The sequence below is a fragment of the Phocoena sinus genome, chromosome 7 (assembly GCF_008692025.1).
Source record: "Phocoena sinus isolate mPhoSin1 chromosome 7, mPhoSin1.pri, whole genome shotgun sequence".
NCBI lineage: Eukaryota > Metazoa > Chordata > Mammalia > Artiodactyla > Phocoenidae > Phocoena > Phocoena sinus.
The window spans coordinates 19,396,158-19,419,707 of NC_045769.1; the positions used below are offsets into that span (position 1 = coordinate 19,396,158).

Genomic DNA, 23,550 nt, shown 5'->3' on the forward strand with positions numbered 1-23,550 from the left:
GGAGATCTTTGATGAGCTGCTGGAAACAGAAAAGACCTCTCAGGCACTTAGCATGGAAGTGGGAAAGACCACTCGTCAGGCTTCATGAGGAACAAACTCCTGGGTTGGCAGTGTGCACTGCATATTCTCTCTTACTGCCACCCACTTCTCTTTCCTCTGCCCGAGGAAAATTTAGAACTCTACTTGATGCGGGAGCAACAAACAGCTCAGGGCCAAACCAAAAGACGAAAATTGCAATTCTGCGGAACGCTCCATATTAATTGTTTTATGGAAACTTTGGTCTCACATCTGTAGCTGATTATCCTTTTTTTCTCCTACGAGAGTGGCACTTCCTTTTGTCTTAGGAATACATGTTGTAAATATATATATATGTATACACACACACACATACACACACATATATGTGGAATGAATGGAGCCTTAAAGAGTTAGGATAGCCCACCAGAGTATGCCTGCTCAGAATTAATAGCACAGCAGTTTGGAGACTAAATGAAGTTGTCAAAGAGTCCATTCACCTGAAAAATGTGTGAAGATATACATATCATTTGGTATTTAGCTTTTATGTTCCTTGAGTAGTTTCACTCACGTCTGTAATCTTTCATGTGTGTTTCCTATTGGTAAAGTTCACTGGAAAGCCAGCTCTCCATGTTACACTAATGACAGTTTGTCCTCCTGACAAAGGAGGGACATTTCTGCCACCTGACTTGAGGAGCTTTTTTAAAAAAATTATTTCATGGATTCGTAATGCTTTTGCTGTTTACATGCAGTCCCAAGAAATGGATTGTTGGTGCTTTGGAATGTGTTATGTTCCCACATTTGGTATTCATTGTACACTTTGTATTTCCTTTAAAGAGGTTCCTTCACACAGTATTTTCATTGTATATCATCTATATTATTACCATGGTGAAGATAGAATCTTTTATTTTTCTTCTGTGTCATTCTTCCATGGAGCAAGCACTACCCTAACAGACTGCAGCCAAAACTTTAAGAGGTAGGAAAGTGATGCTGTCCCAACTGGGGCTCCCCTGCAAGATTACCTAGAGAATATGAAGAATGCTAGCATCTGTCTCCCATACATAGAGAGGTCAGGAGGAGTATTCTTGTGTTAAAGCTGAAACTCTGGGCCACTAAAGCTGAAAGCCCTGCTTCAAGGGTGAAATTAAGCACATGAGCTATAGCATAAAGCTTAAACATATAACCATTTGCTGTCTGGCTTTGCCCTTAAAACAGGATGAGAATTAAAATATGATTGGTTTAAGTAATTCCAAGAACTAACAAATAACAAAGGTGCATAATTATCTTACTTTTTAGGTGCTTTGAGTTGAGGTTAAATGGGCTCAACATTAAGTGCTGTGTTAGTCACTCAGCTGACATAACCAGCTTGGTTAAGCAGCTTGTGAAACCATATAAAGAATGAGTTTGAGAGTAGAATTTTGTTCCTAAAATAATTTTGTGAGCCCTGGAATCATTAGGATCACACAGAGTTAAGTATAGCAAAATGAAACCTTCAGCATTTTCTTTCATTTTTAAGTCCAACATCACAGAAGATATAACATTTTTTCTGGAAGATTGCCTTAAGAGAGCTCCAGCCCTACTCTTGAAACTTGGGTGTGTTCTGACATAGTAACCTATTCTAAAATATTGAATCTTTGAATTGTAAATGGCCCCAGCACTTTTGCTTAACTACTGATAAAAGCTTTGTCTCCTACCATTTACCTACCTGTTAAGGTAGTGAACCTTCCAAAGTGGTACGGTGGTAGGATATGCAGGAGTAGTATAGAGCAGAGGAAAATACTTGTTTAAAAAACTAGCTTTTAAGTTTTTGTTTATTTCCGCTGGGGAGCCATTTTATTTTTTTCTTGGAAATAACTGGTTTTCTCATATGTGAGTGAAGTGATAATCAAATTCTTTAGCTGTTTATTACTTCTCTGTGTCTGTATTTGAGAGCTTTTGAGAGATGCTGTTAAAAATGATTGGGATGATTTGACATGAGTGGGTGCATTTAGGGCATTTAAACAAATAGATGTAATGCCATAAGCCTAGGTTGCCCATGAAGTACCCTCGTTTGACTTGCTTTTCATAGCTTGTGTGTGTGTGTATGGTTTAGAAGTACACTTGGCTTGAACCTAATTTGATTTGCTCTTCATGTCTTAGGCAGGAATTATTAGTTGAAAAAAGTAGATGAATTATGTCACTGCTCATATACTTGCAAGTTTGGGACTTGATATTTCCTTGATGTCTGTCCATTGTTTTGGCCTGGTCAGCCTTCCTCTCTCCCTTCACTCCTTCAACTATTACCCCTTTCACTACAGAGTTAATTTCTCATTTTGGTTCAGTGAAGGATTAATGACTATACGTGGAGAGTTCAGCTGGACCATGTTGATGGAGTTTGTTGTTTTTTTGAGCTGACTGTATATATTTAAAAATTACAAGTAGATAATATTTTTTGTGCAGTTTGCTCAGAATTGGGGAATGGGGCATTTGGCATGTTGGTGCCCGAAAGGGACAAGTTGGATAGGGACAGAGAGCTTCAGTTCCAGGCAGCTTGCACAATAACTAATATTCCTGTTGAAAATACCAAATATGTTACTTTAAATGACTTTGAATTGGAACTTGACAGTTCTTAGTTCTACACACAACTGATCTTAATTGGAATTTTTTGGAAGGGAAAGCTAAACTAAAACTTGTTGATTATTATCACCTAATATTATTACAGAGGATTGGAAAGTTGCATGTGCCAGGTGCTGCTATCACTTTAGAAGCCCTGACTATAATTTAGGCCTATAAGGAGATAGATTCTGTTTTGTAGGGAATATATTTATGTGTACAGACTCAGAAGTTCTGTTTCAGCAGGATAGAATAAGAAGCAAGTCCATGAATTATTCTTCTATTTATATTTTGATTCCAAGAGCTACTTGTTTACTTGCCATGGTCTGTTAATTTCAGGCCTAACTTAATGGCTCAATAACAAATGTAAATGTGTTTACATTTTAAGAAGTATGCAGTGATACTTAAAGATCAGTTTATTAACTCTGGGAGGCAAATACTAGACTAGACATTTCTTGATTTCTCTCCTTGATCAAGTGTAAAATTCTTCTAAAAGAGAAACTTTAAGAATTAAAACCTCAGCAAGTGAATTCATGAATTTACCTATTCTTCCATATTGCAGTTACCATTATGTAACTCTATAAATATAGCTCTACACATGTACAGCTAGTTGTATAATGAAAAATAGTCGGAAACACCTAAATTAAAGAGATTCTTGGCAGTATCTCATATGTAGTGGAGCATTCTGAGTGTAGAGAGAGCATGGGCGTTGAAAACATACAGGAGAAAAAGGTAGTTTGTAAACTCATTTGTGATCTACTGAACAGAGATAATATTAAAACAAATAAAAATATTACCCTTTTTCCTCTTTCTTCTCTGTCTAAATCGACTACAGTGGATGCTCTTAGTCATCCAACCATTTTTGCCCTTTTGCTTTAAATCAGGGAAACAGAGCTGGATCTCCAAGTACATGTGGATCTTGTGTATACCTGGAGATTTTTAGAAAAATCAACACCCAGTACTAGATGCAAGTCACATAAAAGTGTCCCCCCCCAAAACAGAAACATCTTTTTCCTCCTCCCCATCTTGCTTTACACCGAGTAATGCTCTTTAAGTGTGTACAAAAACTAAACAGATTTCTGCCCTCTAATATCTTTCTAGTGCATTACTTCAAAATTCTAATTTTGTCTCTATCAATGTCTTATTAACATCTGAAAATATATATATATTTATTTTATTGGAAAACTATAGTTTGTTAGGCCTTGAGAGTTTCGTGACAGGTTTCTTTTGCGGTGTCTCACCACGACCACTGACTTCTTTATGGCATGCTTTGATTACTAAACCTCAGGCAGTCTCTTTTGTTGTATCATATTTACACACAATTAGTGTTTTCCTTTCCATGTGTGCTATGTGTCTGAGGTTTTGAAGTTTTTAATAAAAAATGTGCCAGTATGAATACAAGCAGTTGATTTCAGTAATTTGGACTTAAAGTGCAGAGGTTTGAAGTAGAGACGTGTCCACTGGTGTCAGAATAGAGTGGATGAGGGTCTGCATCAGGACTGGAGTTCGTTAGGTCCAATGCCAAAACAGAAGAGCAGTCATCTGAAGTGGTCTGTTTCAAGAACAGAATGGGTGGAAGAGTGAGACACAGTGGTTGTACACACCTCTCGTCTTTAGGTTTCCCTTCCTCTCTTTTCCTTCCATCCCCATCTTCTCTGGCCTATTGTCAGTGTTGTTTATTTATGCTACGGAGAGGAGAACAGAAGTAAGCTTCCTACACTTTGCCTAGTTGAGCCACTACTAGGTTTGTTGGCAGCTTTGGCCACATTATTTGTGAGGTGATTTTCTTTCTTTGTGTTCAGAGTGACTTTTGATTCTGATTCTTTATGTTGTTTTGTATGGAGCGGCACTTTATCTGTGTTTTAGCAGAACTGTTCCTCTGTACCCTGTACGGTTTTTGTTTCCTTTTTAAATTATGCATAGAGTTTTTTGTGTGTGAAATTAAAGCCTTTATTAACCTTGTGTTGGTTCAACTGTTATTTCTGAAAAGGACATATTCTTGCAGACACTTAACCAGTTGTTGAAGTTGTGGAAATCACCTTCTGTTGGCCTTCTGACTTGGACTTTCAAGCGCACTGTTACACCTTAAAGGGAATGAGATGGGAAACCAGGTATGGCTGAGTCAGCACCAGCCTCCGGTGGATTTCATCTGAGGAGCCTGTGAAGCTTTGCAGAGGTTCTGGATAACAGTTTTAAACCCAGCATGGGCCTTAACTGTGCTCTCCCTTTGCCTTATTATTAAGAGTACCAGAGAGGGGGGTGAGATAGCATTTGCATTTCATACTTGCTGTTAGGCCTCAAGCCTAGGCCTAGTGGGTATGTTGCTCTCACTGGGTACTGGTTAGTGAGTATTGTGAAACCTCCTAAATAGGGCCATCACCTGGGCCATTCAACTCTTTCAAAGAATGGGTCCCCTTAGGAAGGCAGTAAGAAAAGTATATGTGAAAAGGAAAAGCCATTGCTCTCGGAAAGATACAAAACTGCAAAATGCTTAAGCCCACCTGCCATAATTAAAAATGAGTCACGATAAAAGCCTAGGGAAGGCTCTTCCATGAAGTGTTGGGCTGCTCTTCTAAGAAGGGAAAGCTCTGGAACAGGATGGTTTAAAAGTAATGCAACACCCAGGATAAAAAAAAAAAATGCAACCACCTTCAGAGCTGAAATTGGCACCACAGGCTCCTTATGGAGGAATCATCTTTCTGGAGGAATAGGTAGATTACTAAACAGAATTGGCATCGCCACAGACTGCTGCTCACAGGTACAACTGTAAATTTTCACTTCCATTAATATAGGACTAATACCAGTAATAACAAAATGAAGCTCTGCAAGCGGGGTAGGGCACTGCTTTAAACCACAGCTACCCTTGCTTCTCAAAATAGTCCTTTTTCTTTCTTGAGGTTTTGTTGTTTCCATCGAGGCAGAGCAGAGAAGGCAGCAGGAGTCATCCCCAAGGCCTTGGTGAAATCCTCAACAGACAGGTGCTTCTAGAAGAGGAGAGGAACCAGAGGGCAAGGGTCACATTCTTGCCAGAGTTCGACTTGTTGAGTCATATAGGTGTGTACAGAAATCAAATGAGCAAAAACAGTCAATGTGAGAGCCAGGAAAGGGATGGGAAGCGGGGAGGTGGCATTTTGAGGTCCAAGAAATTTGATCCCTGAATTTGGAACATAATGAAAAAGGACGGTAACAACATGAGGCAGATAGAGCTCCTTTTCTTTTGACCAGGGTCAAGTTCACACTAACCCTGAAATAAGAATTACCACATTTGACTTAGCTTGGTTAAAATGTTGCTTCTCTTTCTAGGTCTTAGTTTTCCTCTCTATAAAAATGGGAGAGGGCTTCTCTGGTGGTTGAGAATCTGCCTGCCAGTGCAGGGGACACGGGTTCGAGCCCTGGTCCAGGAAGATACCACATGCCGTGGAGCAACTAAGCCCATGTGCCACAACTACTGAGCCCGAGAGCCACAACTACTGAAGCCCACGCGCCTAGAGCCTGTGCTCCACAACAGGAGAGGCCACCACAATGGGAAGCTCGCGCACCCCAACAAAGAATAGCCCCCACTGGCCGCAACTAGAGAAAGCCTGCATGCAGCAACGAAGACCCAACGCAGCCAAAATAAATAAATTTTTTTTGTTTTTGCGATACGCGGGCCTCTCACTGTTGTGGCCTCTCCCGTTGCGGAGCACAGGCTCCGGATGCGCAGGCTCAGCGGCCATGGCTCACGGGCCCAGCTGCTCCGCGGCATGTGGGATCTTCCGAGACCGGGGCACGGACCCGTGTCCCCTGCATCGGCAGGCAGACTCTCAACCACTGCGCCACCAGGGAAGCCCAGTAACTAAATTTATTTAAAAAAAAAAAAAGCTTCATGACATTGAATTTGGAAGTGATTTCTTAGATGTGACTCCAAAGGCACAGACAATAAAAGAAAAAAAAAGTGGACTTCATGAAAATTAAATTTTATGCATCAAAAGACGACACACAGGGACTTCCCTGCTGGTCCAGTGGTTAAGACTCTGCACTCCCAATGCATGGGGCATGGGTTCGATCCCTGGTTGGGGAACCAGGATCCCACATGGCGTACAGTGCAGCAAATAAATAAATAAATAAACAAACATGCCTGGGGAAAAAAAAAAGACTACACACAGATGGAAGAAAATAGTTGCAAGTCATATATCTGATGACTTGCAACTATTTTCTGATGATGCAGCCAAAAATAAATTTTTTTTTAAATGGACAAGGACTTAATTAGACATTTCTCCAAAGACAACATACAGATGGCCAATAAGCACATGCAAAGACACTCAACATCACTAATCATTAGGGAAACAAAAACCAAAACTGCAATGAGGTACCACTTCATGGTCACTAGGATGGCTATTACAAAACAAAAACAAAACGGTAGTGTTGGCAGGAATGTAGAGAAACTGAAACCCTTGAGCATTGCTGGGAACCACTATGGAAAACGGTATGGTATGCCTCAAGAATTACCATATGACCCAGCAATCTGCTTCTCTGTATAAACCCAAAGGAATTGAAAGCAGGATCTTGAAGAGAGATTTGTACACCCATGTTCATAGCAGCATTATTCCCAATAGCTAAAATGTGGAGGTAACCCAAGTGTTCATTGACAGATGAATAGATAAGCAAAAAGTGGTATATAAATACAACAGAACATTATTCAGCCTTAAAAAAGAAGGAAATTCTGACACCTGCTACAACATGGGTGAACCTTGAGGATACTGTGCTGAGTGAAATAAGCCCATCACATAAAGACACATGCTGTGTGAGCCCACTCACATGCAGTTCCTAGAGGAGCCAAACCCACAGAGACAAAGCAGAATGGTGGGTGCCAGGGGCTGGGCGAGGAGTGGTGATGGGGGAGTTGTTTAATGGCTGCAGAGTTTCAGTTTGGGAAGATGAAAAAGTTCTGGAGATGGGCAGGGTTGATGGTTGCACAATGATGTGAATGTGTTTATTAATGCCACTGAGCTGTACACTTAAAAATGGCTAAGATGGTAAATTTTATATTATGTATATTTCACCATAATAAAAAAAGGGGGGGGAAAGAAAGTTAAGGTCATCTGATCCCAATACATGCTCCACTGCACCACACTCACCCCCTTTCCTGAGTGATTTCAGGGATCCTGTAAAGGTCATCTTTCCCTCCCAGACCGGCAAAGTATACACTGTGCTCACAGATGACTGAATTTTACCGTTATAGTTATCTTCATCTCTCTTGGCTTCTAGGTTTGTTCCTAGTTAAAAGGCAACATGTTCCTGGTTAAACCTCACCAGGCTTCTATATTCCACCGTGAATGCATCAGCCATTATTTTGTGGGAACAGGTTTTGCTTAGAGATGGTGGCAGGTAGCAGCAGGGGTACAACTGAGGTGAGGGGAAAGATGCTAAGAAAAGAAGCTAGGAAAGCCACAAAACAAATTTAGAGTCAAATTTTGCCTAGCTATTGAGTGGAAAACAAAATATTTGGGTAAATGACATGTACCAGCTTCTCTCGTCCTGTGGATAATCTAGAAGATTAGACAGCGAAATTCTACCTTTTCACTCTTGGTTTGAAAATCATGACTGGGAGTCACCTTTCTAGACCTTGGTTCTCTTCAGCCATAAGACTGAAATGACCTCTGCTCCCAGTTCAAACATGATATAGTAGTGAAACTTCTGGGAACTGGCCAGTATCCTCAAGGCATACTCAAGTAAGAACCCCAAATTCAAATTGTTAGAAAAGAACATCTCCCACCTCCATCTCTGCTCCCCCAGGCACCAGAAGGGGACAGAGTCGGGGTGAGAGCAACGGGTTTCTTTTCAATCCGGGCTGTTCTGCTATGTAGGATTGCCCTGGAGAATGCTTTTGTGACTCCCTCAGAGAGCCCTGAACTGAACAGCTTCTTGGTAAACACCTGTAGATGGATTTCAAGCTCAGGTGTATCTGAAGCCCCAGTTTTCTAACCTGTCATCCCACCTCTGGGCATTTTTGGCTCAAGGCTCCTGGGAGCCCTCCCCACTCCCCCAGGCAGGGCAGTGGAGCACCTTGTTTTGGAAGAAGGTCCCTCACAGCTGTGGCTGCCGTCTCGATGGTCTGCAAGTGCTTTAGGTGCCCTCTCTCTGTCCCACCCAAGCTGGCTCCGCAGCTTGGTTGAGACTTTTGGACTCTGACCCCCAGGCTAGAGGGCAGGGACTGCCCATCCCAGTGGACTCGTATCTTTCCACTGGTCCTGTTCTTGAACCCTGCGGTCCTACCAGCTGATTACTGGCCTCGCCCATGCCCACATCCGCCTCTCTGTGGTTTACTCATTGGTACTCAAACAGATTACCCTATGGCTGCTGCCTCTACGTCTGGAGCAGCCAGAGAGCTTGTCCACTCTCCCCACTTGGCATGGAGCCCACAGCTCTGCAGCAAGAATCCACACTACTCCCACAATTTAAAAAAGAAATCGGCAGCAACTGATTTTTTAAAAAGAATCTAAGACTTTTTTTTTTTTTTTTTGCGGTACACGGGCCTCTCACTGTTGTGGCCTCTCCCGTTGTGGAGCACAGGCTCCGGACGCGCAGGCTCAGCGGCCATGGCTCACGGGCCCAGCCACTCTGTGGCATGTGGGATCTTCCCGGACCGGGGCACGAACCCGTGTCCCCCGCATCGGCAGGCAGACTCTCAACCACTGCGCCACCAGGGAAGCCCAGAATCTAAGACTTTTTAGACTGCTTCTACCATGGCAGGGTTGTCTTGATTCTGTTTGTTATATTCAAAATTAGTGATCTACTTAGCTTCCATGTTTTAAAATAGGTAAATGCATATTTAACTTTGTTAGATATTGCACAATTCCCCTCTACAGGGGTTGTAACATTCTGCCCTCACACCAACAGAATAATATATGTTTCTGCACAGCCTTACCAACAAAATATATTGTCAATATTTAGCCCCCTTTTAATCACCTGGTTCAATAATGTTGGCTGCCCTTCCCTTTAGAAATACTTTTTCTGTGCTACATGATATGACAGTAACAGTGGGACTCAGAAGACCTGATTCTTGCTCTGACTTTGCTACTGACTAGTTACATCACATTAGGCAAGTCACTTCCCCGCTCTGGGTCGGAGTTTTCTCAGGTGCAGAACAAACAATGATAATAACAGCCTACAAGTATATAGCACTTCCTATGTGCCAGGGGCTGGGCAAATAATAATATTTGTAACATTATTATGAATAATATAATATTATACGATATTGGGATCATCCCAATTTTACAGTGAGGACACACGGGTGGATGTGGGAGAGAATGCATAAAAGGGTTCTAAAGGTGACGGGCAGGATGCAATGTTCTGGAAACAATACACTTATGCATATATTGGGCCCAAACCCATAACAGATGTTCCTGGAGAAAATAGTCATCTTACTTCTGTAGATTCATTAATTTATCTCTAAGACTTCTTTATGGTTTATTACACACAGTAAATTTTCTCTTCTCTCAGTACCCTCTCAGGCTAGATTTGCAGTCTATTTTAGACCTTCATGAAGTGGGAATGAACACTAGAAATGTGGGTTTTGTTTTTTTCTTCTTTTTGGCCTCACCGCATGGCATGCGGAACTTCCCCCACTAGGGATCAAACTCGTGCCCCGTGCAGTGGAAGCACAAAGTCTTAACCACTGGACCACCAGGGAAGTCCAGAAATGAGTTTTTTAAACAAGCTCTTCTTGCCAAACTCTCTCCCACAAGTGGTCCACACAGACAGCAGCTGCAGCTACCTGATGGACCCTGTGCCAATGAGTCTCCTCCCCGGTGCTCCTCTGAATTGCCAGCCCACCAAACATGTATTTCAACCAGGATGTCTCCTGGGTGCTGCAAACGACATGGCTGCCACTAAACTCATGACTGTCCCCTTCTAAGCTGGGTCTGACCCAGGATTTTTATCTCAGAAAATGACACAACTTTCCCCTCTCACAACCTTTATCCGGTCGTTACCAAGTGTCGTTGACTTACCCTCCGAAATATTTCCCTAAACCTTATCCTTCCCTCCACCCACCCCCATCTCCACCTGCCACCATCTATTCCAGGCCCCCGTCTACCTCTCAGCCTGACTTGTGGCCGCTGCTTTGGCCACCTTCCAGTCCATTCTTCACTGAGCAACTAGAGTGGTCTTTGAAAAGCGTAAACCTGACTGCCACTCCCCTGCTTCACCATAATGGTTCCCCTTGACTTTTAGAATGGACACTGCCCACCCCTAGCCTGGAGTAGAAGGCACTGCCCAGTCCCCTGCCCCCCTATCAGCCACCCCTCCCCAGCTCCACACACCCCACTGCTCTGGCCGCCTCGTCCTTTCGCCCGAGCTGTGTTTACTTCCTACTTCTGGGCTTCGTGTATACTGTTCCCTTCTCCAAGAGTAAGCCACTCTGCCAGAATAATTCCCGTTCACCTTTCAGGAGGAGATCTCTCACTAAATCAGATTCGTCCTCCTTCTCAGAGTCTGACCCACCTCCCTCCTGCTGGGATCCACGCCCTCGGGAAGCTCCTCCACAGGCTTGTTCGCCAGCTGCTCCAGGGGAAAGATGGGTAGAGGCCCAGAACTGATATTGATGTTAGCGTTGAACACGTCTAGTTTAGGGTTTGTGAGCTCCTAGGGAAGAAAAGGAGAACACTGTTAGTTCAGCTGGTTTGTGGCTGCCTCCCAGGCTGCCTTTTTCTCTGAAGTTAACACTGACCCTAGGGGACCTCCTTCAAGAGGCCCTCCATGGGGGCTTCCCTGGTGGTGCAGTGGTTGAGAGTCCACCTGCCGATGCAGGGGACGCGGGTTCATGCCCTAGTCTGGGAAGATCCCACATGCCGCGGACCGGCTGGGCCCGTGAGCCATGGCCACTGAGCCTGTGTGTCCGGAGCCTGTGCTCCGCAATGGGAGAGGCCACAACAGTGAGAGGCCCGCGTACCAAAAAAAAAAAAAAAAAAAAAGAAGAAGAAGAAGAAGGCTTCCATGACCCGTGCCTCCCACTGTCCACACGCATACACACACACTCATAAAAGCATGGCACTTTGGACAGGACCCATGAGCTAAAGCTTGGCGGATTGTATTCAGCCAAAGCCAGTTGGTGTAAGATGACTGTTTTGTTCTATGACTTATGAACTCCTCCATGGCTACCCTAATGTTCGAGGTCTACCTTGGACATTTATGACCCTCTTTCTCTTATCTGTTGTGAAACCGTCATCCGTAAATTCACTTAGCCTTGACCTATCTATCTATGCTTTCCCGCCTGCACTATTCGTCAACCAAGAAGGGTTTATTGAGTGCCACAGGGTTCCCAGCCTGTGGGTGAGGCTGAGGGGCCACACGTGTTATCTGCTGATAACCCAGCGTGCTTGGGAAATTGCTCTCATGCTCTGGACACACTTCTGCAGAGTCTACGTGGTCTTGTTTCCCCTACAGGCCTGTGAACGTCTTTGATTTCATATTTCCACATCCTAGGCCTGTTGGCGGAACACATTTCCGTGAACTAACTGAAACATCGAAGGAAAAGTTTATTCTACCCAGAGAAGGGATCCCCAGGGTGATGACAGTAGAGAAATCACTATTTCCCCAAGTGTGATCTGCGGACTACCTGCCTCGAATTACCTGGGCCCTTTGTGAAAAATACACATATTACTGGGTCTCAGCCCAACTCTACAAACCAGAATTTCGGGAAGTGGGACCTTGGAATCTGCATTTTAATAAGCTTCCCCCATCCCCTAGTTCCCCATCACCCAGACTCTTAAGCATGATAAAATTTGGGAACCATTTCACTAGGGAATGGAGGAGACAAAACAGCTAGAGCCATTGAAGTTAAACAGCAAGAAGAACTTCTAGGAGAAGTGGGAGGGAACAATGGAAAGGAAGCAGAGGACCCTGGCATCTTCCATGGAGCTTTCTCAGCTCTCACGGGTCTGACCATTGTCAATGGCCACCGCCAACTGCCCCGTACTCACAGCAGTGATCTGGCCCCAGTCCCCAGAGTTTCCAAGCTCCGCCTTCAGGGCCTCATAGGATTTGGCGTTCTGCATGTAAAGTAAGTAACAAATTAGACCTGGGTCTCAGCAGAGGAGACGGAAGAACATTTTCCTTCAGGCTTTGAAAGAAGACTGGCCTAGGGCCCGGGGGTGAGAAGGAGATGAGGGAGCTCAGGGGGAGGCTGGAGGACGTCCCTGAAAAAGGCGGTTGGATGGTAAGGATGAGCACGAAGGGCTGACGGGTAACAGGCTGGGGCAGGGGGCTATTTGCCCTGCTTGGCCCAACATGGGGACCCCACCCTCGGGGTCTAAGCAGCCGCACACAGTCTTGAGACCCCTGCCCACACTGTGTAGGCTCTGGGGGACTGAGGGGTCCTGGAGAACCCCGGAGGGGCTCCTCTCAGAGCCTGGAGGGGACCCTACCGTGGAGGAGTGAAGGGAGTAAAGGGGACCTTGGCTCCATGGGGAACCCCATCTCCACATCCCCAGGGCCTGGCAGCAAGCATGGCGCATTATGAGCTCCAGTTCTGCTGACTGAATGAATGAGTGAATGAATAAACGATTGAGTGAGTGAATGAATGAGTCTGAGAGAGACGCCACACAGACCTGAGGTGGGGGAAGACCTGCCAGAGTTGACTTGGGACACTGACCTGGATTTGAGAAGTTCTGGCGTCTAGGTATGCCGCCTTGGGATTTGTTTGAATCCATCATCAAGACTAAACTTAGCTCATCAAACACTGAATTTGTTTAAACACATTTGAGGAAATTAATCTAAGCTTTGTTTCCCTAATCTCATCTGTTGTGTCAATTTCAAGTACCCAAAGCCACCAGGCCAACATTCATTCTACCTTAGCCTTCCTCCGTCCTTCAGAGAACATTCACTAGGGTTCCGTTTTGAGGAGCTGCCCGCTGCTTCTATCTGAGACCAGTTTAGGAAATCCTGTGGAAATCTGATTCACTGTCCCTCAGCTAAGGACCACGTATAGGACCCATTTTCCTTAGAATTTAGTGCCAGGAGACATCCGTCTTTAGACACTTTCCTTTAGAACTGACATGTTCAGAGGACCCACCAATGCTGTGCCATAGACGTTTCTGCAATGATGATGGAAATGTTCTTTTTCTGTGCTGTCCAATATGGTACCCACCAGCCACATGTGACTAGTGAGAAGTCAGTTCCTTAATTTTAATTCTTTAATTCATTAATTTAGTGAGAAATCAATTCTTTAATTTTAAAGAAATCAATTTAAATGCAAATTTTAATTAATTTACATTTAAATAATCAGTACAGCTCTTACCAATAATGTCCAAGAGCTTTCAGCTAAATCCAGTGCACAAGCAAGACACTGTCATTAGCCTAGGTTTTTGATAGATTTCCTTTCTTCTCCCTCACCAGGGGCCTTAATGGTCTTGCTGCAGCCTTACTGTTTATTCTAAGTCTCCTCAAACCCCTTGACAGATATATCACAGGTCGTCCATCACAATGAACAGAAAAGCCAGGAGTCCACCCTGCCCTCGATGTGCCATGAAGGATGCACTGGGCTGGAAGGAGCAGGTGGGCTGGGGACACTCACACTCCACTTGAAGGGATCCCAAGCCAGGAACCAGCCCGTGAATGTGGGGGGCTCGTGTCCTTGCTTCACCACAATGATGAGGGTCTCCGGGTCCCGGCCGCTGGGGTGGGTCTTGAGGTATTCCTGCACCGTGGTGGCTGCAGCTTTCTTCTCGGCCTCATTGGCATTCTTTCCAATCCAGAAAAAGACCTGTGGAGCATCCCAGAGTCAGTCCTTCCTGTCCTCCCTCGGCTCCCCCAGGCTCAGATGTCCAGAAGTGGCCCCTGGCCTTGGGCAGGCCTCATCAGGCCTTGAAAATGGAGGTTGGACAGATGCCCTCTACTTAGATATTCTGCAGATGTGTGACTCCCAGCCTCTCCAGAGCCTAAGACCCTCAAAAACACTCCTTTGCCTCATGAAATGAACTGGACTTTGGGAGAAGAATACATCCTGCCCTGCAGTCCCTCTAGGCATGTTCCTCTCTACTTGCCTTCTTCTTTCTTGGGCTCATAACACCACTCCCAGGGAGAACGTATCTGGGAGCCAAGAAAATGTCAAACCTTACCCATCCCTAAAGCCACTATTTCTTGGCTCTGGGGACTGAGGTGGTGGGAAGGGAGGTCCCCAGGCCTCAAACCTACCTGGTCCCAGACATCTAGCAGGAACACATCATCCTCTTCCAAGTCATCCTGATTGAAGTCAGGGATCTCTGTGGCCAGGAAGCGCCCGGTCTTGTTGGAACATTCAAAGAGCCGAGGAGTGATGACCAGGGTTTCCTCCTGCAGCCTGCAAGGTGGAGAGGAGATCACGTTGGAAAGCCTGTCGCCTAGGAAAAGGCTCTTTCTTCTGATCACACAAAAGTTCCCGCGTCCTCCCAAGAGTCCAGGAGCTCTCCAAGGGAGAAATTCACACCAATCTTCCAGGACATACATTTCAGTGGCTCTTCTATAGTTCTGTTAGGAAGTTCTTCCTGATATCTTCCCTCTATTCCTCCTGCTGCTACTGTAGTACATGCCCTTTTGCTTTTGAACTGGGGAATAGTGGATCATGGACCTTCTTTAGAAAAAGAGAGTTTACAGCTTGTGTTCCTCAGCATCTGGGTCCTGTGGCAGCATGGAAGGACAGGAGCTGCTGGGACCCTGGCATCTTCTTCCCAAAGGGCACACCTATAGCCCTGCCCCTCTCTTTGAGCTGCCTCCTATGGCTGTGGAAATACCCCCACCAGGCCCCCGACATTCCATGGTAAGCAGCACAGACACAGCCCCAGTGCCTGAGAGGCTCCAAGGGCCTGGGCTGCCCCTTACTCACCTGGTAGCCCTGAGAGCCTGGCACACAGAGTTCTCAATCCGTACCTGCTGCAGGCTCTGGGCCATGCGGGTGGAGATGCCGGGAGGCTCTCCAGCCTTGCAAAGTGAGCTGGCGGTCGAGGGACCTGGGAGTTACCTCTTGGTGCTGGCATAGGGGGCCTTCCCGCCCAGGGCCATCCAGAAGTTGGCCGGCTCCTGCCCTTCCACCACCACTTGTTTCTCGGTCCGGGAGATGGTGTCAGCAACCATCTTGGCCATTTCCCGCTCGTCCCCACTACAGCCCTGGGAAAAGGGGGGGTCGGCTGTGCTGGGGGAGCCCATCTCCAGTGCCACGCCTCCCCCTCCTCCCACCACATTCACTGGCCCAGAGCTCCCAGGTCTGGGAGGTTCTCCTGGATCAGGGGCCCACGCACACGGCCCAGGCAGGGGCAGTTCTCCCAACCTCTCCTCTGTCCTTGATGCTCCAAAGGATGGCAGAGGAGACAAGAGAGTCTGCACTCCTACTGGGCAGGAGGAAGTCTCCAAGAGACTGAGTCCTCCTGACAGAGATAAATGCGGAGGCAGCTACAGGCACGGGGAGAGTGAAAGAGCCCAAGGCATTAAGACAGAGCAACACGGGGACAGACATGGGTGTCCAGAGACAAACGGAATGAGAGAGACCTACTCGGACACAGAGGCAGAGAATCAGGATGGCCAGACCCAGCGCCGCGAAGGAGCGAGGCAGGGCTAGAGGCATCAGGGAGACCTGAGAGCGGGGCCTACCCGGCAAGAGGCCCCTGCCCTGACCCACACGGGGAGGCTGCTCTGAGGCTGGGGGACTGCCAAGACGCACGCGGGGAGGGGGAGGCCGCTGGACCCTGCACACACCTTCCCACACCACAGGTAGCAGCAAGACTGGGTCTTGAGGATGAAGACGTCATTGGAGTTGAGGGAGGCGGCCCGGGCTGGGACCTCAAAGGCCTTGGTATTGTTGATGCTGGCCCCCCGGACCTGGAACAGCCGTGTGGAGGGCACAGGCTCCACGCTGTTAGCCCGAGAGGTGCCTCCCTGCAGGGAGAGAGGGGCAGGAGTAACTTAGTAAAGGTGATGGGGGATTAGAGGGGCGACAGAGGTTGGGTGGGTCTGCTGCCCCTCCTGGTCCTCTACCCCATCACCAGACTATAGTCTTTCCAAAACATTGCTTTGGTCACAGGTGCTTCCCTGCCTGAAACCTTCATCCGGCTTACAGACTACAGCCCAGCTTTCAGCGCAGCCCTTGATGTTGAAGGTGGAGACTTCCTTTCCAGAGTCACTCTCAGCTCTCTCCAAACCCTCCATGTAGCTTGGCCAGTTTCTCACTGTTCCCCACGGCGCCCTTCCTCTGGGCCTTTGTCCTGGCTGTGCCCCTGCATCGCATGCCCTCGTCTTACCTCTGCTGAACTCTTCAACTCTGACCCCAGTGTCAAGACCTCCTCCAAACCCCCTTTCCATCATGGACTCTATGCTTATTCCCTGATTACTGTATGCGTGCTTGCCTTTGAATGCAACATATTTCTGGCATTTAAGCACACAGTGCCTTGGCCTGTTGGTTCACTGGTTGCCCAGCAAGATGGTAAACAGCATTAGCATGGCATTTTTCTCCCCCTTGGTGCTTTGCAGAGGGCTGTATGCTTAGTAAGTGCTCAATAACCAAATTATTGCTTAAAGGAATGCAAGAGACGGCTATTTCATTATGTCAGAAGGCGCCAGTGCATTTAAGATGGGTCCATCGTTAGGCAGATCCAGCCACAGTAACTTCTTTTTTCATGGAGAGGGCCCAAGGAGTAGGGGTGTAGAGAGAAACAGTACTTGTATGTTATGTGCTAAGTGTTTATCAAACGGATTTTTAAAAATACTGAATTGCTGTTTCTATTACCATTCCACATAGATGATGGAGCCTCAAACAGTCCTCTCCTAGGGAGAATGGGCTTCACCCTAGCCCCGCTCCCACCACACGTCCCCTTCCCCATCTCCTGGAGGCCCACCCCTCCTCAGCTGCCGGTACTGCCAGGCACCCCGGTCCAGCAGCCACACCTGGTAGACCACCATGCGTCCTTTGAAGATGGACATGAGGTGAGGTGATTCCTTGCCCATCGGGACCAGGATCTGGACTGGTTCATTGTTGTACTGCTGGTCCAGAATGACCGCTTGATAGGCCGAGGCTGTGATTTCATCCTGGCTGGCCTGGCTGCCCTGGGGGTGAGCAGGATGGAAAGGGTAGGATGAGGACAGCCCCCAATTCTGACTCCGTCCCCAGCCTTAGCCACAACTCCATCCCCAAGTCTGCCCGGCCCCAAAACCAACTGTCTTCCCCACCAAGCCCCACCCCGGACACAGCTGAAATCCCCACCTGACCCAGACCTCAGTTCTGATCCCAGCCCCACACTTAATCTCTTTCCAGCCCCAGTCCACCCTTGACCCGCCTTGACCCCAAACGTCCTCTCCCGCTTACTGCACCTTTCTCAGGGAAACACTATGGCTACCACACCACTCAACCCCAGCACCCAAGCATTCTCCCTGCTCCCTCACATCTGGACATAGAAACCCACAGTCAGAGCAGATAAAGGGAATAGGAGTTGGAAGAGAGACTCAGAGAATCAAAAGGGGAAAGGGTTGTGAGTGGGGATACTCAGTGTCAGTGGGATCTCACAGCCAAAGCAGTTCCAAGATAGAAAAGGGGTGAAAATCCCCATCACCAGAGATATTCAATTCAAGCGCAATGGCCACTTGGCCTGGGTATAGTGGAGGGGGAGCTGAGCTGGCTATGCTCTGGACAGGGTGGGGTGGGGCTTGACCTGCCAGATGTAGAGCAGGTAGTGCTTCTTCTCGCCAATGAGGTAGGTGTAGAGCAGCAGGTAGCAGTCGCCCCCATAGAAGTGGCCGAGCCACTTGGAATCCACAGGCACCAGCTCTAGGTCCTCAATGCGCCATACCTGGGGCGGGTACCAGGCTAGTGTGAGGTCCAGGACAGGCTCTGCCAACCCCACCCCACCCATCCCGGGCCACCCTCCTCCCTCACCATACCTGCACCTCCCCACTCCCATCGTCGACCATCTTCTGCTGGGCAGCCACCTGAGGCTGGACGTGCATGGACGTGGCATCAAACTTCACCTGATCCACCCTAGCTGGAGTGAGGGGGAATCACGATACCCAGTGTCACCATCTGAGTTCCCCCAGGTTCTCACAACAGCCCTGAGCAGAAGCTACAATTCTTAGACCCATTTTACAGATGAGGAAACTGAGGCTAGAGAGATTCAGTAGCTGACCCAAGGTCATGCAGCTAGAGAGTGGCAGAGTTATAACACAGAACCATATCTCCCTCCAGTAAGGCTCATGCTTCACTGGGGCCTCCCAGAGCAGCCAGAGAAAGGAAAACCCTTTTCTCCTCCCCCAGGTGCCTGGCATGGAGCTTGCCCTCAGCAAATATTGTCTGGGAGACTAAAGTTTTCTGGGTTCCAGGGAGACCCAACCCCACTCCAAATGAAAGTCAGGCTGTTCTCAGCTCCCTTTTTGTGACAACCCTTGAGTTTCTCCAAGTCCCTTTGTGTCCCCACCCCGCCTGGGGCGTCCAGAGCCAGGGTGAAAGTGCACATGCAAGAGGCGTGTTCAGGAAGGAGGGCAGGAGACAGGTCTGTGCTCTCTGGGCCCCGCGCCCGGCTTCTGGTCCCACCCTGCCTCGGGCCAACCCTCACCCACGGATCCCACGGCATGGGTTTTGCCCAGGCCTGAGGCCCGGTTGGGCACTGTCCACTTCTGGAAGAGCTGCTGAAAGACGGCTGACTCGGCCCCATCATTCTGCACCACCACCTGCGTGCTTGGTGGGTACTGCTTCGCTTTGATAAAGTTCTGGGAAGAGAAGGAGGTGGCTGGGCCTGTGTCCCTCCCCCAGTCCCCACCCCCTAGTGAAAGCCAAAGCCTGGCTCTAACCCCAACCAGACCCAACCACTAATCTACCCCAGTCCCAAGCCCAAACCAGAATCTTACCACAGTCCCAAGCTGACCCCAAACCTAACCCTGCTCTGACCCCCACCCCAAGGCCAAACCAGACTCCAAACTCGGCACCACCTCCAACCTAGCTCTGACCTCAACCCTGAATCCACTACTAACCTCAAAACCCACTTCTGACCCCAACCCCAAGGTCAAATCTGACCCAAACCTGATCCCAGCCTCCATCTCCAACCTTGAACCCCACCCCCAATCCAGCACTGACCCCAAGCCAGTTAGAATTACTGACTCTAACTCCTACAGGGACCCCAAACTCTGACTTGGCCTCAGCCCCATGCTGACCCAACCCCCACCTGTAGGAAGGCCAGCCTTCATTTCTCCCTCCCTTGTCCCAGCCAAGCTGGAGGTGGGAGCCCGCATTCGGCAGAGACCCCCAGGTTGCCGGGTGGTTGGCTATGCAGCGTGCAGAGACCCGCCAAGATGGCTGCAAAGCAGATACCCACACCCCCTGGAGATAAATCAGGCTCGGAGCCTTCCCTGGCCTCTGCCTGGGGCTGTGCATGGCCCTGACCCCGCTGCCCTCTCCCTGCTGGAGTCGGCTTCTCTGCCTTCTCCTCCAAGTTCTCCTCCCTGACGCCCAGGCCCACCAGTGCCTGGCTCATGGCTTCCCTCTTCTGCTGGGCATTGCAATTCTTCCCCTTCCACACGTAGACCTTCAGACCCCCCTGGTCCAAGATGTAACAGTCCTGGAGGCGGGAGAGAAGGACGCAGGGTGAGAGCCTGAGGGCGCCCTCGGTGCTGGGCTGGGGGAGCGGCAGGCACACGAGGTCACCTTCCCTCACACGCCACCCCCTCCTCCACAGTCGCCCCAGGCCCCTGGCGCCTCTCCTACTTGGGGGAGAGTGGGCAGGCGGCAGGCAGGGGGGTGATGGGAGTTGGGTCTGGGGGCGGCCTCCAGACCCTCTCACCTCGTGACTGAGCAGGTCCTGCGTGAGCGGCCATGTGGCGACTTCTCTAACCACCACGTTTCCCCCTGAGTCAGACACACTGCAGGACAAAAGTGCGGCATAGACAAGGGGGGTCCCGGGCCCTCGCCTGGGGAATCCTCCCCAAGGAAGTCCCCCAGGGTCAAGAGGAGCCCAGAGGCAGCCGGGCACTCACTGGTACAACTTGAGGGCGGCCTTGAGTGCCGGCTCCACCACCGCGTCAGGCATGGCGGCCTTCAGCTCCTTCCGCTGGCCCAGCACGTGGTTCATGATCTCCATCAACTGCGGCGAGGCCTTCTCATCCTCCCCGTCCACTATGCCCACGTAGGTGCGTCCACCCCGCTCCTGGTCTCGGATCTCCTTGGCCAGGGTCATGCCCTGCAGGGAGGCCCCGGGACCCGTGAAGGCTGGCGGGGGGCAGGGGACAGGGCAGTGTCTGCCACCCCAAACCACACCTGGAGAGCCCAGCCCCCTACAGCAGCCCCAAGGGGGAGGCACCTGCCCGGCCCTTCCCTTTTGATGGGGGACCAGGCTTTTTAGGTGCATGTGAGGAAACCAGGCAAAAACCCCAGGAAGAGCAGGTTTCCTCTTGGGCAGGAGAGGGTCTGGAGGGGACTTGCTGGGACCTTCGTTTTTGACATTGTTTGAAATTTGTGATTTTACTTCACAGTTTTGCATGAGAGGTGAGCCCTGAAGATCACAGTCCCAGTCTCTTTGCCCCAAAGCCGTGCACACACACACACACACACACACACACACACACAGGCTCATGTATGCACTCACACATATGCCGAAACATCCACACTCACACACACACACACAGCAGTCTCTCACGTGTTCACACAGATGTCCAAACACACACTCACACACAGGGCTGGCTTACCCTCCTCTGCCCAACGTCTACTACTCAGTTACTGGCCTTTCCACCCAGGTCCCCTTCTCTCTCCACTCCCCACCAGGCCCTCTCTCCCAGTCCCAAGGCTTCTGCACTCAGGTCCATATCTGTCTCCTGCCCAGCCCTCTGTTTTCATCCTATTTCTCCAACTCCCATGATAGCCCCATTTTAAGATGTCCCAAACCGAACTCTTGATTTTCTCCCCAACTCTGTTGCTTCTTGATCTTCCCATCTCAGGAAGTGGGACTCCATCCATCCCCACAGAAAGCACATCCTTTGACGTCTGCCTCGCCCCCTCTCGTCACCCCCAATCTGACACGCAAGTCCCGTGATTCCACCTTCCCAGCTGTGCTCCTCAGCCAGACAGCCAGAGGGGCTCCCTGTGTGCCCTCAAACCCTCCACCCCCTCTCGCTTCTCAAAAGTCAGGGTGGGGCTTCTCTGGTGGCGCAGTGGTTGAGAGTCTGCCTGCCGATGCAGGGGACATGGGTTCGTGCCCCGGTCCGGGAGGATCCCACATGCCGCGGAGCGCCTGAGCCCGTGAGCCATGGCCGCTGGGCCTGTGCGTCCGGAGCCTGTGCTCCGCAACGGGAGAAGCCACAACAGTGAGAGGCCCGTGTACCGCAAAAAAATAAATAGTCAGGGTGACCTTCAACGGCCTTCCGGACACTCAGAACAAAACTCAACCCTCTGACACAGACATCTGACCACATAACATGTCCTATGAGACCCAACCATCCTCTGCTCCAAGCCCCCCAAAGCCCTCATTTTGTGCTCTGGCTGAGCTAGGAGGTTCCCTGCCAGCCACTTCTCTCCTGCCTCCCTCTAGAAGCCTTCTTAGAACTCTCAGAGACCCCAGCGCCACACTCCCCACCCCTCACTTCTCCAATATTGCCCCCCATGTCTGTCTTCTCCACTGGACAGCCAGCTGGAGGCCAGAGCCAGGGCAGGGTGCTGCCCATTTCATTCACCACCAGATGCCCAATGCTTGGCACAGGGTCTGCCACACAGCAGGGACTCATTAGGCCTGAGTGGGTCAGTCAGGGTACAAACACGCGAACTCCAACATGCATAGCTCTCCCCATACACGTGAAGACTCAGATCCACCTTCAAACACAGTAACCTGGACAGTCAGGGGAGAGATGCCTGGGGAAATGGGGGCTGCTTGGGGTGTGGCAGCGGTCTGGCAAGTTTGACTGGGAGGGAGGCTGGGTGCTGGGTGCAGGAGCAGGTCGGGGCAGGGTGGGATTTGTGGGGAGGGGTGGTGCACCAGCAGGGTTACCCTGAGTCTCTCCATGCGGTTACTCTCTGGCCCGTTCCACTGGATGATAAGCTTCCCGAGGTCCAGGAGGAAAACATCCCCACAGTTGAAACTCTTCCAGGACATCTCCACCTGGAGAGCCATGGGGCAGGTGCAGACCCCACTCAGACCCCATCCATCACCCCCATCCCCCATCATCTCTTCCCCACCCCTTCTCTGCCCCTCACCCCTCCTCAGCCTCTGCTTTCCACCCAGGCTGGGAGCAGGGGGAGGAGGCCACGCCCAGGGCCCTGGTTGATGCCCACCTCTCTGGCCACCACATTCCTCTTGCCCTTGACATGTAGCAGCCGCTGGATGTCATAGGAGTTGGTCTCCACTTGTTTCATGCCAGAAGCCACACCCCCTTTCCGGATCCTGTGAAGAGGGGTGAACTGACCCAAGGGAGTGGGCTGGGAGGTGTGATCAGTCTCCGTCCTCCCAGATCTTGGGTCCCTGGTTGCCACAGGGGACATTTGAGGGCTGGGGCTGGGACTAGGGAGGTGCAGGAGGCACCTCGGGCACAGACTCCAAGGAGGCACTCACTCTCAGGGTCATGCAAGATCGGTCTATTGCCTCAATTTGCATGACCCTGGCAGTGAGTGCCTCTTTGGAGTTTGTACCCTAGATGCCTCGCTCACCTCACCCTAGTCTTTGCCCTGTTGAGAGCCCTGCGAAGATGGGTGCATGGTAATGTGGTAATGTGGAAGGACCAGATAGGACTCTAAGGACAGGGGACTGAAGTGAAGGAAAGAGGGGAGATGCTATGGACTGAATTGTGTCCCCTCCCAACTCGTATGTTGAAGCCCTAGCCCTCGATGTGACGGTATTTGGAGACAGAGCCTTTGGGATGTAATAGATTAGATGAGGTCTAGGTGAAGTCATAAGGGTGGGAACCTCATGATTGGATTAGTGCCCTTATAAGAAGTGACACTAGAGAGCTTGCTCACACTCTATCATGTGA

General features: G+C 49.4%; 2 protein-coding genes across 8 annotated transcripts in view; one reads left to right on the forward strand and one right to left on the reverse strand.

Annotated features, from left to right (window-relative positions):
* Window positions 1–4,569, forward strand: part of USP37 (ubiquitin specific peptidase 37) — a 92,062-nt gene extending 87,493 nt beyond the window's left edge. For all 7 annotated transcript variants that reach the window (XM_032637248.1, XM_032637251.1, XM_032637247.1 and 4 more), the window contains one exon: window positions 1–4,569. In XM_032637248.1, the coding sequence (XP_032493139.1) occupies window positions 1–260 (260 nt within the window). In that variant the 3' untranslated portion in view covers window positions 261–4,569.
* The window catches only part of VIL1 (villin 1), a 26,436-nt gene continuing 7,418 nt past the window's right edge, over window positions 4,533–23,550 (reverse strand). The window contains exons 5-20 of the mRNA XM_032637254.1: window positions 22,856–22,964; window positions 22,572–22,682; window positions 20,572–20,774; window positions 20,379–20,457; window positions 20,058–20,156; window positions 19,158–19,311; window positions 18,490–18,590; window positions 18,261–18,398; window positions 17,500–17,658; window positions 16,315–16,494; window positions 15,584–15,729; window positions 14,782–14,926; window positions 14,162–14,350; window positions 12,570–12,638; window positions 11,092–11,232; window positions 4,533–5,591 (exon numbers count right to left, since the gene is read on the reverse strand). Of these exons, the coding sequence (XP_032493145.1) occupies window positions 5,478–5,591; window positions 11,092–11,232; window positions 12,570–12,638; window positions 14,162–14,350; window positions 14,782–14,926; window positions 15,584–15,729; window positions 16,315–16,494; window positions 17,500–17,658; window positions 18,261–18,398; window positions 18,490–18,590; window positions 19,158–19,311; window positions 20,058–20,156; window positions 20,379–20,457; window positions 20,572–20,774; window positions 22,572–22,682; window positions 22,856–22,964 (2,137 nt within the window). The 3' untranslated portion in view covers window positions 4,533–5,477. The remainder of the gene's footprint in view (window positions 5,592–11,091; window positions 11,233–12,569; window positions 12,639–14,161; window positions 14,351–14,781; window positions 14,927–15,583; window positions 15,730–16,314; window positions 16,495–17,499; window positions 17,659–18,260; window positions 18,399–18,489; window positions 18,591–19,157; window positions 19,312–20,057; window positions 20,157–20,378; window positions 20,458–20,571; window positions 20,775–22,571; window positions 22,683–22,855; window positions 22,965–23,550) is intronic.